General features: G+C 35.1%; 1 protein-coding gene across 2 annotated transcripts in view; it reads left to right on the plus strand.

The window, feature by feature from the left end:
* The window catches only part of mllt3 (MLLT3 super elongation complex subunit), a 103,684-nt gene that overhangs the window by 73,313 nt on the left and 12,551 nt on the right, over positions 1–17,820 (plus strand). For both annotated transcript variants that reach the window (XM_015345162.2, XM_015345161.2), the window contains exons 8-12: positions 10,748–10,826; positions 11,710–11,760; positions 13,533–13,671; positions 16,127–16,226; positions 16,671–16,742. In XM_015345162.2, the coding sequence (XP_015200648.2) occupies positions 10,748–10,826; positions 11,710–11,760; positions 13,533–13,671; positions 16,127–16,226; positions 16,671–16,742 (441 nt within the window). The remainder of the gene's footprint in view (positions 1–10,747; positions 10,827–11,709; positions 11,761–13,532; positions 13,672–16,126; positions 16,227–16,670; positions 16,743–17,820) is intronic.

Below are 17,820 nucleotides of genomic sequence, written 5' to 3' on the forward strand. Positions count from 1 at the left end.
ATCATTTGCCTGCTTTAATACCAGAACAATTTTAAATATAATCTTGATGGCTGAAAATATTGAAGTATCCCATCACTGAAAAATTGGGCTAGAATATGGCAGATCTCATGTATATTGAATCGGATATAAAAGCATTATTTTCTTTTTTAATAGTACAGACCATTTCTTAGAGGGGTTAATTGATTGCAATTGCACATAGTATCATGTAAGCGATAACAAAGCTCATTTACAAGCTGAATTCATGATTGAAGTCAGTATTTAGGAATAAGTGGCCCGGCTCTCATCTGCTTGGCCTGCTGATTTTTCGGTGATATAGTACTGTAAGACTAGTCACTGCTGTGTCACATTGTTAGCTTCAAATTAGTGTAAACTGGGAATGTACTTGTATAGTTTCACCTCACTTTAATGTTTAGGCTGTAGCACTGCTGTGAAAAAGAGCAGGTTTTAACTTCACCTTGCCAAACTGCCAAGTGGCTTTTCCCCAGAATGATTTTCTAATTCATATGCAACACAGGATTGTGGCTGAATTGCAAGGCTAAGGTTTTTAACGTGTACAAAAGAATCCATAGAGAAAAAGCTTGGGCAATAAAAATGAGTTTCATGTGCTTAGATGTAATTAGGAGTTGCACACTACTATATTTTGCTATGCTTCACTAATAACTTTCTGGCCTATATTGGTGTAAATACCTGGACCAGAGATGGTAAATATGTACTTAAATGCTTCTATTGAGCTGTAAAAGAATGAGACATAGTGTAGTATAGCTTGACAGTTTGTGCAGGCTAATTGTAAGTTTTACAGAACAATAGAAAAGAGAGCACACCAGTATGGGAAAATTAAAATCAAGTTAATCTTTCAGTTGCTGGCTCATGATCTGTGGAAAATAACTGTTTAGATGGCACGAATCAAGTATCAGGGCATCCTCCACAGGCCTCTAGGCTTGAAAACCATCCAGCTCATAATTTTTATTCTGGCCAGCGCAAAGGCACTAAGCCAACAGCTCTTCCTAGCTGAATCATGAACTTCGTGAGAAAAAAAACTCTGCCAGAGGTGTTTGATTTAGTATTCTTTATCCTCTGCCTTGGCTCTGGTTTTTGTGTTGTCTTTACAGTTTCCTTGTATTAACGTTGGGTTACACAAGATGGCATTTAATAGATCTGGATGCAATTACGCCTATTTTAGTACCTGAATTAGGTTCCTAACAAAACAGCATCCATCTGATACACGTGTATATATTAAATAATTTTTGAAGACCTTATATGATTTGAGCATTACAATTTGTAAGTAATACAGCTTAGCTGTGTTAGCTAAGAAATGTTGTAAATAAGGTAGTCACAGCTTTAGAATTAAATGGTGTATTCTATAACGTATTACCTGTAACAATGTTATGGTCATGAAAGTGGATGCCACTCTGAGTAGGAACTTCTTTGGTGGCTTTCAATAATGAAAGTCATTAATCTATCAAAAGATAGTGGAGTTGTTCAATTTATGGTTAGTTTATTAACTCTCTTCTGTGCCTTACAAGATGTGGTCTGTCCAAACTGTACTGGAAATACTGATTGTTTTTGTTTTGTCCTACTTGTGTATTTTGTGTAACCATGCAGATTAGGTTCTGCTGTATGCAAAAGACTATAATGTCAGTTGTGTGCTTCATTATATGTTTAGAGTTTCATTGCTGTTTGATGCAGTATAGTGTATCACTTCTGTAAGGCATGTTATTTTGTATTCACTGTATTTCTGCTTTTTTTTAACCTGTATTACTGCATTTTGTGTTAGATAATTTTGCTTCAGTCAAAATAAATACTGGTAAAATAGATAATATGAGCAAAAATAGTGCAGTAAATCTATTTGCAATGTGTGCCAGTAATTCACCCTGAATTTAATCTGTAAATTTACAGAAAAGTTCAGTCCTCTTTATTTAGGGTCATTTCTCCTGCTAAGTCTTATTTTTTGGCTTTAAAAACTATAAATACAACTGCAATAACATCTAAAAGTTTTTCTGCATTCATCTTTTAAAGGTAATTTGTAAATTCCCTTTGTGCATGGTAGACCAGTCCCTTCCCTGAACTTTACATGCTGTTCCAATTACTTGAAATCAAAATAGTGTTCCACACGGTGTTAATTGAGTCAGATCCTGTATCCAAAAGTTCATAAAAAGAATCAAGGGAAGTATATGATTTCAGTGGTGTCATTTAGCAGAATTAACTCAGCATACAAGCAACAGATAAAGCAGACCTTGCCCACAGCCAAAGAAAACATTTTGTAGATCTTGAGCTTGAGTGTGATTAATTGCTGCCACATGCACTTCTACCTTTTTAAGATAGAAAGACCTAAAGATTGATGCACAACAGAATTAGATGGAAACAACTTTAAAATTACCTCATCATGCGTTATAATGCCCCAACTGTATCCTAAGTAATTCATAGTCCCAAATGTTGGGAGACTCTTCTCCAAAATAGTATACTGTACTGTATGTCTCATGTAGCTGGAATGTTTGAAGCTGGTGTTTGAAATCTTTTGTCATGGCTTTATATTTCTAATTTTGAAGTCTTTGCTGACCTTCAGTCTACCAATTAATAGTGTGTCCTTCACTCTTTGTGGGAGGTATAGACTTTGTCAAAGTGTTTTTGCAGTTGGAGAGTTGATAAATTTAATCCCTCATCAGTAAACACCTAGAAAAGTCTTGAATTTCTCATATTTCAAGTGAAAATGTGCAGATGCATCAGCTTAATTCAATTTTAGATGTTCTCAGTCAATTCAGTTGCCTTCCTCAAGCAGTCTTATAAGCCTTTAGGCACAATTATTAGTACCACTACCGTAGCCTGATTTTATAGCAATATTTAAGCAAAATCAAACTTTAGTAATGTTGATTCTTTACTGCTTTAGATGGAGTTAAAAGAACTGTAAATTCCCCAAATTATCCACATATACATTTTTAAAAGTTTGCTGTAAAGTCTCTTGTGATTTTATGTGCGACTAGTTAGTATTTTGGAAGTAATAAGAAGCTCTTTCTTTTTTATGCTAGACAGGAACCCTGAAATTTAGTTTATAAAGCATTTATCAGACAGTATTTTTTTAGAAGGTAAAACTTAAAATATTCAACAGCCATCCTTGGAGATTATTGAGGGAAATGTAACATTCAGTGCCTTATCCACCTTTGGCAGTTAGCTCAGCCAACTCTGTATTTTCCCGATTACCCAGAATGCTTCAAAGCTGATGAAGATTTTTGTGGAAATGGGGGAACTAGTAGCACAACTAGCCGCAATTATATACAATTATATAAATTTGATGGTTTAGTTTCTTTCTAGGGCAACTGAAAATATTTCTCAGCACTCTTTGTTTACAAAGTGAAGTGAAATTAATTTCTCCTTTCATTTTAGCATTTTTATGGAAGCCGTTTTAACGTGCCATGTTAAAGTTACATGAAATCACTAAATGTTCTCCATTTCATATGCATTTGTAACAGCTGACGTTTCTAAAATGGTAATGTTGGGTACATTAAAAGAAAAAATTGTGAGTGCAAGCATAAATTATCAATTGTGGCTGACTGAATTAATCTAATCACAGAATAAGAATAATTATTTTCAATTCTTCATGTCAAAAAAGAAAATTAAAGCCTAAAATTAACAAAAGCACTCTAGTATTGTTACAACCAGTAATTACAGCAATATACGTTACATAAGAAAGAAACATGATTGACTCCAACATTTAGATTTGCTTTTTTATTTTCTTAGGCTTCTTACAACTGAGAAATGCTGTTTGTTCTTACTCTAGAGTAGAGACAGACGAGCAATTATTTCAGCCGTTTTTCTTGAGACTACAACATTGCTCATTAATCTTGGAGCATATAATCAGCAGCAGACGAGAAGAGTTCAAGAATAAGTCATTGGGGAAAGAGACAGATTCGGTCCTCCTTAGTTAGGAACTGAAATATAAATTCCCCCATATCGTATTGCTTCATGATAATCATTTTATTTTTCCAACAAATTATGTGCTGAGTAGGTTTTACAAAGCATTGTCGCTGAACAATGTTTATAAAAAGGGCATCCTTCATAGTTCTCAAAAATAACACAAGTAAAAACACTTTTCAATTTTGCACCATTAAACTTTTAGATTAATGAGCCCTTTTATTTCTGAAATGCTCATTGGGCTTCTTTAAGAATCTGACTAATATCTTTAAGAATTCTGACAAAAACATTAAAGCAAGAAAATGTAATCACTTCTGAGGTTTAATTTAATTTTGTCTGAATTTAAGTCTGTTATTTTTGTTATAAGGCATTTTTCATAACCTATTTGCAAGAAAAAATGAATGAAGAAAGATGATTTACTTAATTTTGGGAACATAATACTTTATAACCAAGTAGACAACCAGTACTTTTGGTGGAATTGAACACAGTCATTTGATTTGGTGAATTTCATGGAGAGTCAGAGGAAATGTAAAGTAATTGTATCATAAAAGTCCAAGGTTACAAACAAAAGGAGACAATTTAGTCCATCTAGCTTGTATAGTTTATAGACTGATCCATATGTTTCTTAAAGGAAGTCTGGGTATCGGCTTCAACTGTGTGGCTAGAGTTTGTTCCAGACTCTTACAACACTTTGTGTAAACAAGTGCTTCCTGTTGTCAGTCTTGTATGCACGTCACCTTAGTTTCCACTTGTGCCCTCTGGACTGTGTTTTCCTGTTGATCTTGAAGTCCATTAGGTGTTCTTTATCATTACCTTGGTGGGTGGTTTGCTTGAATGAAGTCCCTCTGTAGTCTTGTTTTCAAGAATAAAAAGATTGATTCATTTTGGGTGTTGGATACTCCTTTTTACCCAAGTGTGTACCTGATCTTCTTTGAGTTGATTCTGAAGCAGCAAAAGCTTTTTCTGGGGGGAGGGATGTGATGAGCAACTTAAATTACAATTACATTTTATGCTTTTAGCTATATTTGATATATTCTCATATATCCTTCTCATATAAATTTTATCTTAGATGCCTACAACCTCCACTGTATGAATTAATGTGAACTATTTTCACATTAGACATTGGCTATATCAGCAAGCAAAGATTTCTATGCTAAATGCACTTTTGAAATTTAAGCTGTTCAAGATTTAATACGGGCCGATTTGTGGTTAAACAGCTTCTCTTAAGCTAGTTGCAGAGGTAGCTACTTGTGTTGTGGTGGAACAGTCATGCTGTTTTTGCCTGGAGTGTCGCTGTTGGCTCCAAAAATTAAATCTTTGTGTCCCTAGCAAATCCTTCTGTGCATCCATCTCCTACCATATTGAGAGGATCCAAATAATTTCAGCAAAATGGTAAAGGAGGGGAGACTTTTTCAGTTTTCAGTCTCAGTTTTAATACTGTCAATATTTCCCCACCTAATGACATCCGCAAAACTTTAATGGAGCTTAAAAATGGTAAAGTGGAATCCTGAATACACTTTGAACTTATTACCAGGTTTTCATGTCATTTTTTCTCTTGTCCACTGGTTTTTTAGAGCTATTCCATCGTGTTCTTTTCCCTGCAAGCCCCTTGAAATTGTGATCTAAATTTGTTTGACAGAACTCATAACAAATTGGAATGTAAAACATTTCTTAATTGGAAATCATGGCAGGAATTGTCAAAAAAACTGGCTCAATGAAAATCTTACAGGTCTGGGGCTTTGTGGGCTGTTTTCCTCTCTTCTTGGAAAATGGATGAGGTGCCTTTTTCATTTCCTTTTATTTTGTGGAAAAATATTTTGACACAATATACCCCAAAAACCTGAAAGCTAGCAGTCAAATCTTTCACTGGCTGCCTTCTTTCTTGCATGAATTTTTTTTCTTCGAAATTGTAAAGTTTATTTTGATCTTTGTTTCTCATATGCTTAATAGTGGTGTTGCATGTCTAGTTCCTCACCAGACCTTAAGCCAGTACGTAACACCTGTTTGCTGTGTTTTGTGGGCATTGTCTTCCTTTCTAAGGATCTCTATCAAGAAACCTCTTAAAATGACTAATCTGCTATGGGGAAAAAGATGGATAATACTAAAAATACCTTGTTGCATCTCCTTTAATATTAAACATTTTTCTTTTTGCACCAGATCTTCCTTCCCCATCAGCTGCTGTCTTGTATTGTTCTCTGCATCTATTTTGACTAAATCGAGTTCTTCATTACCATTAAAAAAAAATGTAATGTACCATTTTATAGTTTTGTGACCACACAGACCATTACTCAAGCTGTGATGACAGGCATAAAGAAGGGTCTCATAAACGTAAACGATGTTAAATGATAGTCATTTTGTATTCCCATGCTACCGCAGTGTTAAGCCAAAAATAGGAAGAAAGCAGACAACATTCAAATTTAAGGCCTGCTGAACTTGATAGAGGTGAAGAAATCAAGGCTATTGTTTAGGTTCTTGGTTTTACAAGCATCATCTGTGCTGGACTTGCTGATTTGTGGATATGGACTTGTAATTTGTGACAGGACATCTGACCATGTGTTTGCTGTCAGCCAGACACCCAGGCAGACAAACAGGCTGTAAATCGCACAAAAAAACATCAAAGTGCTCCACATTTCCCCAGGACTCTACAGGCTGTATTTTGCCTGTTTACCACCCTAGTTGCAGTGCTCTTTTGAGCTTTTGGTGTTGTCTTCTCTAGCCTAGAGAGGAACACATTCCCAGAGAAAACCACACAACAAACCATGTGTGGGCTTCAGTAGACTAAAGGGGGATTTTTTGAATTGCCCCAATTCCCAATTAAAATCAGAAATTAGGCAATCTTTTAAGAAGTTGAAGCAGTCTATGATCATTGTGATTGTGAAGTTGGGTAGTTCTGTAGAAAACTTTGCTGATACTTTATTTATCTATTGTAAAGCCAGGAGAACTTATAGATATCAGGCTTGTATTAAACCTTTTGAAATCTTAAGAAGGTATTTTATTTTTGCAATAAAAACAAAAGACTGAATTGTTTATTGCACAATTCCATTTGTGCTCCCTGTACTTTTTGTTTGCTTTTGAAATATATTTTAATCCTCAGTATTCAGATCTTTTTAACATGTATTTTACTTGGATTTTGCAAGGTTCTGCTTATCAGCTGATTTTTTTTTCCTGTCCAATTATAATTCTCCAGTAGCGTAATTCATTTAGTTTACATTACAAATTCTTAGGGGAACTATAAATTTTTAGTATTGCTGCCCTGTTAAACAAAGAAGGTCATCTGAGAAGAATGTAAACAAATTAATTCAGATTAACTTTAATAGTTTCTAAAAGTTTCTCTCTGGGATGTTATCCAAAAAGGATTAACTTAATAGTAGTTCTTACATTGTGGGAATCATTTGGAATTTAACCATAGCTTCAAATTGAAATCTGAAGAAAACTGCAAGAAACCAATGGAAATAAATGTGGTATCAAGAAACACAAGAAAGCAACAAACCTCAGAAATCATTAGGTAGGCCTACTGTAGCTTCATTTGTCCTATGGTATTCATATTTAAATTGATCAGTCTTACAGGACAATCTGAAGGCAACATTTCCTCCTGTTTTTCAACTGTAAATAAAACTATTTTCTATTTGTTATTTAATTTTCTATTTAAGAACAGAAAATGGGTAGTCTGCAGAAATTTCCTTGTAGTTGCTTTTATCTTAAATTTGGATTTAATTTAATTTAATCTACAAGACATATATTTACTATAACATTTACACTATAACATTGTCATACTAGAATTGAGTCACACAAAGAAAACCCATCAGCATGTAATTCTGGCATTTTATTTTACAATGGATTTAATATTTGTGTTGGACAGCGTTTTCAGAAATGATTTTGCCACAGGTAGGGGTAAGCAGATGAAATTGAAGCTGTTTAAAACTGTATGCACCCCAAACATTTTGGGCTAAAATATGAATGCATCAAACACAAAGTTTGACTATGTATGAAGGAAAACTTACTCTTTAATATGATATCGATATAGTTTAACATGGAAGATTCCAGAGGTAGTCACTGTGATTCTGACCTTTGACATAATGTGATAATTTAGGAAGTACGCATGCAACCACAGTGTTTACTGTGTTGTCCGGCTATTGCTGAAGGGAACAGACCTTCCAATGAAGTTACAATGGGCAGCCTGGAGAGATAGACCCTTCTAGTCATAAATCCCCAGACCCGGTTGTCTTCTTAGAGCAATGGATGGTTTGCAGGCATAGTAACTTGCAAGGTCAGAAAATGAGTCAAACAGGATGGAAGTGTACAGGTTTCTCAGTGATGATTTTGGTGTGGCTTTGGGGGGGGAGGGGGTCTCATTACACAAAGTCCTTCGAATTTCAGGGCCATGAAATCTCTGTGTATAACCAGAGGATAAGAGAAGAAAAGTCTGAATGAAAAGGCTGTAAATACCAGAGCCCCAGGGATAGCAGCCTGTAAAACTGTCAGGAATTGCTCTTTAGTGCCAGCAACTGCCTTTAATCTGACTGTAGTATGCCTTAATTCAGAAAACCCTTTAAAATGCTTCACTTCTAACTGAAACTAATTTAAAATAGAAATGAATCTGCTTTATTATTGAAACACTAGGCTGTGACATAGTCCAGGTGTCTACTATGAATTATGGTGTTTTATACTGCTCATTTCTAATCTTCGTAAGGGATAAAGTGCATTTGAAAGTCCACTGATAATTTTCTCTGATTTTATCATTTTTGTTTCAACGTCATTTTAATATTTTTTCTACATCCATGACGTTCTTAAACATTTTAACTGAATTGATTTATGGATCCTTCCAGCAAACTACAGGAAACTTGAACGCTCATGCTCTGTAACATGAAGTTAAGCTTCAGTAAGATAGAAAAGATTTGTATGGAGTTGTTGATGATAAAAATCAACTTTTTTAATGGACTATTTTCAGACGAAAATCGGGTGTTGAAACATTTGGTGAACAATATGTAATATGTAAAATGTTTTTCTTTTTACATTCATTTGTGGCACCGTAATTTGTTTAAATCCACTTTGTTGTTAGAAATCAGGATTCTCTTGTTCTGTGGGCCCTTAAAAATTTGCATAAACAAAATGTTGAAATATAAATTTTTCCTAGGTTTTATAAGCAAATCTTTTTGCTGATTAAGTAGTTTTGGTACATTGGCTGCATGTACAGTGAAAATATTTTTTACGGGTTGTTGTACAGATCTGTTTCTTAGTGGTATCATAGACTTATTTATGCAACTGTTACCCTTGAACTTTCTTTATGTGGATCTACCAAGATCTGTGGTTTAATTTGGACTTGGAGCTTAATCAAGAATGTCGCTTGGTTTCTGTTCTCCTTTGAGGTCAGAATAAATCGCATCTGGCACTTATTCCTAAGGGAATGTTTTACTCTGCACTAGAGCCGCATCACACCAATTGTTTTTAATAGATATCAAACAGTGACAAACTGTCAGCAGAGTTCGGGGTGCACCGTAAATCTTAAGATTCATCACATAGCCCTGCAGGAAGAGAAATGGTCAAAGTTTTTTTTTTGTGAGAACTTAGTTCCATTCTAATCCCACAGTTTATTTAAAATGCTTGTACATTGTGCTTTATACTTCACCTAAAACTGCACATTTTGGTGCAGGTTTTTGTAATACAACGTCTTGGTCATGAGCACTAAAATTGCCAGTAATTTGAAGTGAACAGATGTTCAGAGGGTTTTGGATGTCTCTCGCCGTGAAAAGAAAAGGAACCTGAATAATGCAGAAGACAGCATTGTGTAAATTGCACACTGGGGTAGTAAGGCTCTGTAAATCACTGTTCATTAGGAGGGTAGAGAAGATTGATTTATTGAAGGAAGCAACTGTTAAGACCATCAAAGCTGTCTCCATGGAAGAGGGGCTTCAAATAATGGTGTAGTTTATGATCCAAGGAAATTTGTTCCCTTTCAGGGACACTCAGCAGAATAGTTTACAATTATTTTTTGTCACTTCATCATAGCATTGTGATTTAAGGGCTTTAAAATTCAAGCACCCAGAAGGATGGTCAAGGTTTCACGGTAAACTAACAAAATGAGTTCTGTGTTTTTTTTTAAACAATGGATCATTCCTTTAATGGTGGGCCAAGTACCAAAGTTTAAATATGGATAAGAGTTAGTCTTCTATAGGTATGTTATCAGGCTTTTCGGTAAATAAGCATTTTTCTTTCATTTTTAGAGGAGTTCATATTATTCAAAATATTGTAATGTTGAGTTTCACCGTATTTAAAAGGTTATTTTGTTTCATTTCCTATCAGGAAGCAGAAAGTATGTTATGCATAATCATTTATGGTTTTGCAAGTGCTAATTTCTATTCAATATGGAGTACCCCAAGTGTTTATATTTAATGCTGCCTAATATATGTGATTATCTGCTTTGTGTATTCTGATTTGTTTTCAAATCAGAAGTGAGGGGCTAAAACCATCATGTCACAGGTTGGGAATGTCAATCTGCATCCTATAGGACCCAGTTGATGGTTGGTTTGGGGCTGTTGTGTTTTCTTCAGTGTGAAATCTGCCTCATTTCCAAGCTGTAGATAGCCCTCTTTCCCCAATTAGCCCTTTGAGAAGTGTGCCATCTACTCTATGCAGACTGTTCAGTGTGGTGGAACTTCTCAGCTGGGCTTCCTCTTCGGAAGATGCTTGCTCCCTGAGAATTGCCACATGGGAAAAGTTCCGTGAATGGAGAAGCTTTGAAGTTGAAGCCTGGAAAGCTGGGTTCCCTGACATCTGGGTAAAAGCAGGAAAGAACTTTTCACTAACCCTTTCTTTTTTGATTATTTTCCTTCTTTTGTCACAGTCTGAGCAGCCCAGCCCAGCAAGCTCCACTTCCAGTTCCAGCTCTAGCTCCGGCTTCGTCCCAGTTCAGAAAAGACAAGGTAGTGTTTATAAATGACAGTCCTCCCGATTTTCAAATAAGAGAGCGTTTCAAACTTGACTTCTCATTTATGTCATAATATGTATTTTCATTTTTTATATGAATTTCTTTAAAAATATTGAAAAACATGATTCCCAAAAATACTATAATTGTCAGTTATGGACTGTAACCTCTGCTTATATAAACTATCTTAATCATTAACGGAGTAAAAAATGCTGAATAACATTTAAGTTCTTTATGACAGATGAAATGAAAGCATGATCTGCAGAGTGGAACGCACTAAATAGAATGCAACACTATAATGTCTTGTGGGGAAAAAAAGGGGTATCTTTTAAATTCAATTTGGATTTACTTTTGGATTCATGTTTACCAATCTGGTTTACAAATCCATCTTTAGGTCATTTAGAATCCTAACAAACTAAATAGTTAATATAAAAAATAATATCTTTAAGAAAAAGTTAAAATTTTGAACAAACTCTGCAAATGCTCCAGTCTAACTGATGTATTTCAAATGGATTCGTTTGTTGATTGCACAAATATTTGAAGATGTATAAGAATTAGGCTTTTTGTGTCGCAATATTTTCACTTAAACTGCATCTCAGCCATTCTTCTACTTGTAATTCAAGAAAAAGAGTAGCTTAATTTGTACATACACACTTGAAAGTCATATACAGTACATGGTTAAAACGTTGTTGGTCATCTACAGTATGTTTCAGTGGGTTCTGTTGTGTATGGTTTTCCTAATGGCATCTCATTTTGGTACTTAAAAGTAAAAATGTTATTTTTCAATTGTTTCAGTAATAAAATCCTGGAGTGCCTGCATCTCTGTTCAGCAGTTTTATTGTGGGGAAAAAATAAACTGTTTTTTTTTTTCATGACCACAGTGCCTGACGTGTGCAGGAAGGTTGTAGCTGTTCCTGCGACAGCCCACACAGGTAAAAAAATCCATAACATTGATAGGCGGTGCTCACTGCGGCAGTCAGTAAAGATTCACATCTTTTACTCATCTTCATCTGAAACCAGCCAAATTCATGCAAAAGTCCATCTACAGTCAAGTTTTTAAACTGGCTGATGCCTGGTTTCAACACTGTACAAGTAATCCATTTGAAGTATTTATCAGTTATGGTGGTTCGTTTCAATGAAGTGTCATACACTGACATCTGCTTTATGTACTGGTTTGAATAATTGTGAACTATGTGAGAATATAACATTTCATGCTATAAAATGATTTGATTAGGTGCCTGTTATTATTTTAATACTTTATCGCCTGTCGAAAAAGAATCTATTTCTGCCTGGTATGATGTCCCCTCAAAAATGTTGTAATATCTCTGGAAGTATTTACAGTACAAGCCTGGTTTATGGCTTAAATTAAACCTAGCCCCTTGGGCTTGAAAGTTTGAATCTCACTCTAAAATCTTTTCCTCTGTTTTGCAAAGAATCTGATCACATATAAGAAAATAAAGCTTACAAGCATTTAGCTTGTGTAGCAGTTAGAAACCCGATGACTTTAAAAATCTGAGGATCTCCTACAACTGCTTCTTGAAAGAAGCCTGACTGTCACTTGAACAATGTGGCTGGGTAGCATGTTCCAGACTCCCACAACACTTTATGTAAAAAGTGCCTCTTGTTCTCTATTTTAAATGCACTTCCACTTGTGTCCTTTGGCTCATGTTTCACTGCTAATTCTAAAGAATTCTAATGAGTTGACTTAATCAATGCCCTTGAGGATTTTGAATACTTGGATCAAGTCCCTTCGTATTTTTCCCTTTTCAAGGCTAAAAATATTCATTTCTTTTATCTTGTTAGTTTAGGATATCCATTTAACCCTAGTAATGAATCTAATTCTCCTGAACTACTTCCAGAACAGCCATATTTCTGTAACATTGTGACTAAAATTGTACACTATTTTAAACACAATGTAGCTAATGCATTGTAAAAAATATAATGTTAACTACTGTATATTCTATCACATTTGCCTCTTTTATTGCTTATCCACATCTTAAATGCCTGCCTTACTCATTGATAGCTGACTTAGAGTGTTACACCTTATGTTTGTTTTTGGTACCTGCACATACTGTAATATTCTCCTTTTGTGGACATTAAATGTCATGTGCCAGGTGTTTGTTCAGTCTTGAATTATTTGTTTATATTGCAGCTTCAACAGTGTCTGCTAATCCTGCTCATTTGGTATTGAAAGCAAACATAAAAAAATCTGGATCATTGATATAACTACCAGAGTCCTAATACAGATCCTTATAGTTCTCCCCTAATTTTATTACCCCCATGTGAACATTCACCACTTACCTATACTCCACTTTCTATCCGTTAATTATTCTTAATCCAAAGACATGCATCACCTTGAAACTCTACTGTCAGCAAGTTAAGAATTCATCTTTTATAAGAAATCTTTTCAAAGACCTACTGAAAATCTAAATATACCTTATCATATGCACTACTTTTATCCCTTTTTGCTGTTAGAAACAGAAGTAAAAAAGCATTCCTTGCTTATCAAAAAGCATTGAGTACAGGAATGTCCATGAACATGGATCTATAACAAAACTGTATCAAGGCTGATCACAGAATATTTATATTGAGGTTGTTTGAAACTAAAGAATAATTCTTGTATTAAAAATCTTGCATATAGAGAATAATAAACAGTATGAATACACCAATGAATTACTGAATTAGAAAATTCTTTCTTTGGCAGTCTTGGGTCCATTGAGGTCAATAATGCAAGATCTTCATTCAGATGACAATGAAGAGGATTCAGAAGAGGAGGAGGATAATGAAAATGACTCTGATATGGAGCGGCCAGCACACACACACATGATGCACAGACATCGCAGGTCAGGGTCTACTTTCACATTCTTGGGGTCCTCAAATCATGGGCTGTAAAATTGGGTGCAGCTGATTTTCATTATGGATTATTAAAAATGAAGATCATGCTTTTAGCTGAATTTATACCCTTTATTTAGAGTGTGTGGTATAATGGTCTTTTACATTGACTTTTCTGTTGAAGGATTTGTGAGTTTGAAAGTTGGTGAGCTTTAAGGATATGGATGGACATGAACACTTTACTGGTCATGTAGGCCTCTTTCCACAAACCAAAACCTTGAAGATTTTAAGTGTGGCCATGCTGTCATTAGCACCACTGCAACAGTAAACAAATCTATAATTATAAAATGGATTTAGTGTGACAATGATATCATATATAAATAATTTCTACACCCCTTCCTAATTTAATTTAAATGTGGTAGTATGCATGTCTAAATTCTGTACTTCTTAAAAAATAATGTAGCAGAGTTTGATTTTAAAAACCCACAACCATCTTGGTCCTGATGTATTATATGTATGGCTCAAATATGCATAACGAGCATCTTATTAACTTCCAATCCAACCCGCTTAAAAGCCATGACCTGATTGACACACAAACAAAAACTTAGTCTACATAAGATCATGCATCATTTTTGCAGAAGCAATTATAGCATAGGTTCAATAGCATGTGTTTCCAGAAGTGCTCTTTCATATGTATGAATGATGTACAGTATGAGGACTTCAATTGTTCCATTTGTAATGACTAATATAATTTTTGTGCTGTGTGTTATTTTATACAGGTGGATTTGACGTCATTAAAGTAATGGCCAGATCAAATAGCCTTTTGGCAAATCATAATTGGTAGAGACACCATTAAATGAGGCATTGCTGCACTGTTACAAAATAGTGACAATTATGTTTAAACAAAACCATAAACCCATTTCCTAACTTTTGCTAGTTACTGTGTAGACGGAGAATGTCCTCTGTTTCTGGTTTCAGCTGACTCCTTCTTTCTTGTAAAACAAATCCTGCCATTGAAAAATCTTTCAGTCAGCGTACTGGTTGCCAAAATTGATAAGACGAAGCAAGTTATTTAAGCCAGGCAGGGGAACACAAGAGGCCTTTCCAAAAAGATAGATCAAACTCTTTATCTTTGCTTGCTTTAGGAATATGATTACATTCATTTGAAAGCAAAATTATGTCATCACTACAATACTCAACATCTTCTAAACCATTTGCTGAGGACATTTCTCTAAGTCTCAGACTTTACTGGTGTCTAGATGGCTATAAGTTTTTTGCCTGAAGACGATCTCTTCAGGAAGGCTTTGTCCTCGAGTGCAGACGAGTAGGTTGTATCTGTTAGAGTGGTCATAATATTAGTGCTTCCAGTCTGTCGTTTGAAAAACAAAACATCCAAAATAAGCTTCTGTGTTGACTGTATGATAGCTGGCTTTATGTTCTCTGCTGCCTATTGTCATGAACTTTCCCATTAATTTGTACACAAAACTCTGTCATCATCCATTTGTCATCAAGCAGTGTTTAAGAATAAACACAATGCCCACAAGCACCAACCTAATTCAACAGATTTTACATTTTCAGAAACATACTTCTGTGCCTCGTTTACTTAAGATTCCCTGTTGTTTTTGGGAGTGGTGGAACAGTGGAAGTGTTAAACTTACCTTTTTGAGGAAAATAGCTGCCTATATCTCCAGCCATTGGAAGAGAGCTACACTTGTGTTTCCAGAGGACTGGCCTTCTAATTTCATTGCTGTCACAGAGGAAAAATAGGTTGACACATTGGGCTGGCAAATAATCCACTTAGTCAATTATAATTGTTTTCATTTGTGATTAATCCAAAATATTTCCACTTCCAATTTTCCTTTTGAGCTGCATTTGTTATATTTGCCCTGGTCTGTCTTTACATTGATCGAGCTGTCTTCCATTTTAATCAGCTACTGTAAGGCTAGCTGTTGCTTTAAATGGTATGTAAGATGTGTGCAAATGAGTTAGGAACAAAATATTAACAAAAATACATTGAACTGGGATCCTTTTTTATGTAAACGTTTCAGAGCGGTGCTGGTACTATTTCTGCAATATTCAGAGTGTTTTTATGAGTTGTTGAACACCTTGTGGGTGATTGCAAATGTCCATGATTTCCATTGAAGCAAGTGAGCTGGTTTCTGTCCACTTCATGGCAAATCAGTTGCTGACCAGTCTTCTAACACCAGAAACAGTAATTGTTTCCATACTCTACATACAGCCTTTAATTTTATATGTTGAGGTTATAGGACTTCAACAGGGGTATTGCTGTTTCTGTTAGAGGGCCACCAGCTATTGGCATTTAGTGAGAGGGCAGAACCATTTTTTAAATTAAAATGACTTTTATCAACTTAAGAAATGTCATATCTTTTTTTGTTGGAGTTATAACTGCGTCTCAATGGAAATCTTTACTACGATATGGTGCCCTTAACTTTGTTGCTTCTGCAGGGTAAGTTTAAGTGATGGCAGCGACAGTGAGAACAGCTCTGCTTCTTCACCTCCTCCCCGCAGTGACCCCCCGCCTTTACTGAAGACCAGCAATAACCAGGTAAGAGAGAGACGTGCTGTCTCCTCTCAATACCTGTGCTGCCTACCTTCAGTTCACCTTTGCCTTCAGTTTTGTTAATGTTTTGGAAATGCTTACATTAAATTTAGAAATTAAGTACATGTTAATATTGAAGTCGACTGGTAAAAAAATATATAATTTCAGAGTAAAAACAGAAATACATTTTTGTTTATTACATCTTTACTTTTGTATTATTATGACATCTCATTATACTGTTGAATACAGCTGCAAAAAACAAGTAACTACTTTGGATACAGCCTCTAGACTTATTCCTGAGGTGTTTTGAAAACTTGAACAAATTATGGAAAAATATGTGCACTTCACATGTAAAACAGTTTTCTGTGAAGTAATATTTGAGAAAACATATCACTTTGCATAAGTTGTTCATTGATAGATTCCATTACTTAATTTAATCCTCTTTTGCAGATTCTTGAAGTAAAAAGTCCAATAAAGCAAACAAAACCAGAAAAAAACATTAAAAATGGGGACTGTGACAAGGTAAGTCTTGGCCTTTTCTTTGCCATTGTAATGAATCGTGCACAGTAATTTTCTATTTATTTTGAAGCAGCAGCTTTAGAATGGCAAATGTTCAGTATTGGTATTGAAAAATTCATATAACAGTTTGGAAGAACGGTTTTTATATAATTGTTTCAATGATACGATATGAAGACTATTAGCACTTTCAGAATTTTGGTATTGTTTCCAGTGAAACAATGACGTTTACAGGGTTTTTTTAAGGTTGATTTTAACAATGTCTTTTAATGTGACGAATAAATCATTTACACAATGGCCTGGCTGTGTACAGTGGGAATATGTGCCCAACAGATTTTAGAAGGTGAAAATCAGTTTCAGGGAAAGGTTTGTAAACCTCATAGTCTGTGATTTACATTAGTATTGTATGTAAGCTCTTTCAAATGTTCCCGTCTTTGCCCTCGCCCTCACTTTCCTATCCCAAGCAACAGTAAAGTGAGGCATTTCAGTTAGATGTATAGCAAAATGTTTACTTTTCCTAGCCACAGCTTTCATGGTTTATTAGTGTCATTCAGCTGGTACTTGATTATTTGTTTATCCCTGCCTAACAAAGATGACATTGTTGGGGGGGAGAGAGCCACTACCTGAAATCTGTCATACTTGGAGGAAAAGAACTGTATCTATTAAGCTACCCCCCCCCCCCCCAAAAAAAAAAAAACCTGGTGAGGAACTTGCAGCCCAGGGTAGTATAGGATATTAGAGGAGTATAAAATAGAAATGAAGTCTAGGGGCTTTTTACAAGTTTAAATACAGTGGTCAAGCCTGTCTGAGCATGCTGTGGATGCTGTTTCATCAAGATCCTTTAGCATGTGGCTTGATGAATTTCCTGGCTCAATAAACAGTTAGAAAGCAGTGGATCAAAAGTTAATACTTACATTGCCTTTCGTATCATTTTGCAGTATGCTGTATTCCTGTTCAAACTAATGTTACTAAGCTACAGACCTTTTCACTTTATTAAGAAACATATGTTAAAGTTTAAGTGTAATATGGAGTCTGTGGAGTTTACTGAAATCCTCACTTGTTACTTTTTAAATTCCTTTTACGA

Source organism: Lepisosteus oculatus, chromosome 1 (genome assembly GCF_040954835.1).
Source record: "Lepisosteus oculatus isolate fLepOcu1 chromosome 1, fLepOcu1.hap2, whole genome shotgun sequence".
Classification (NCBI taxonomy): Eukaryota; Metazoa; Chordata; class Actinopteri; order Semionotiformes; family Lepisosteidae; genus Lepisosteus; species Lepisosteus oculatus.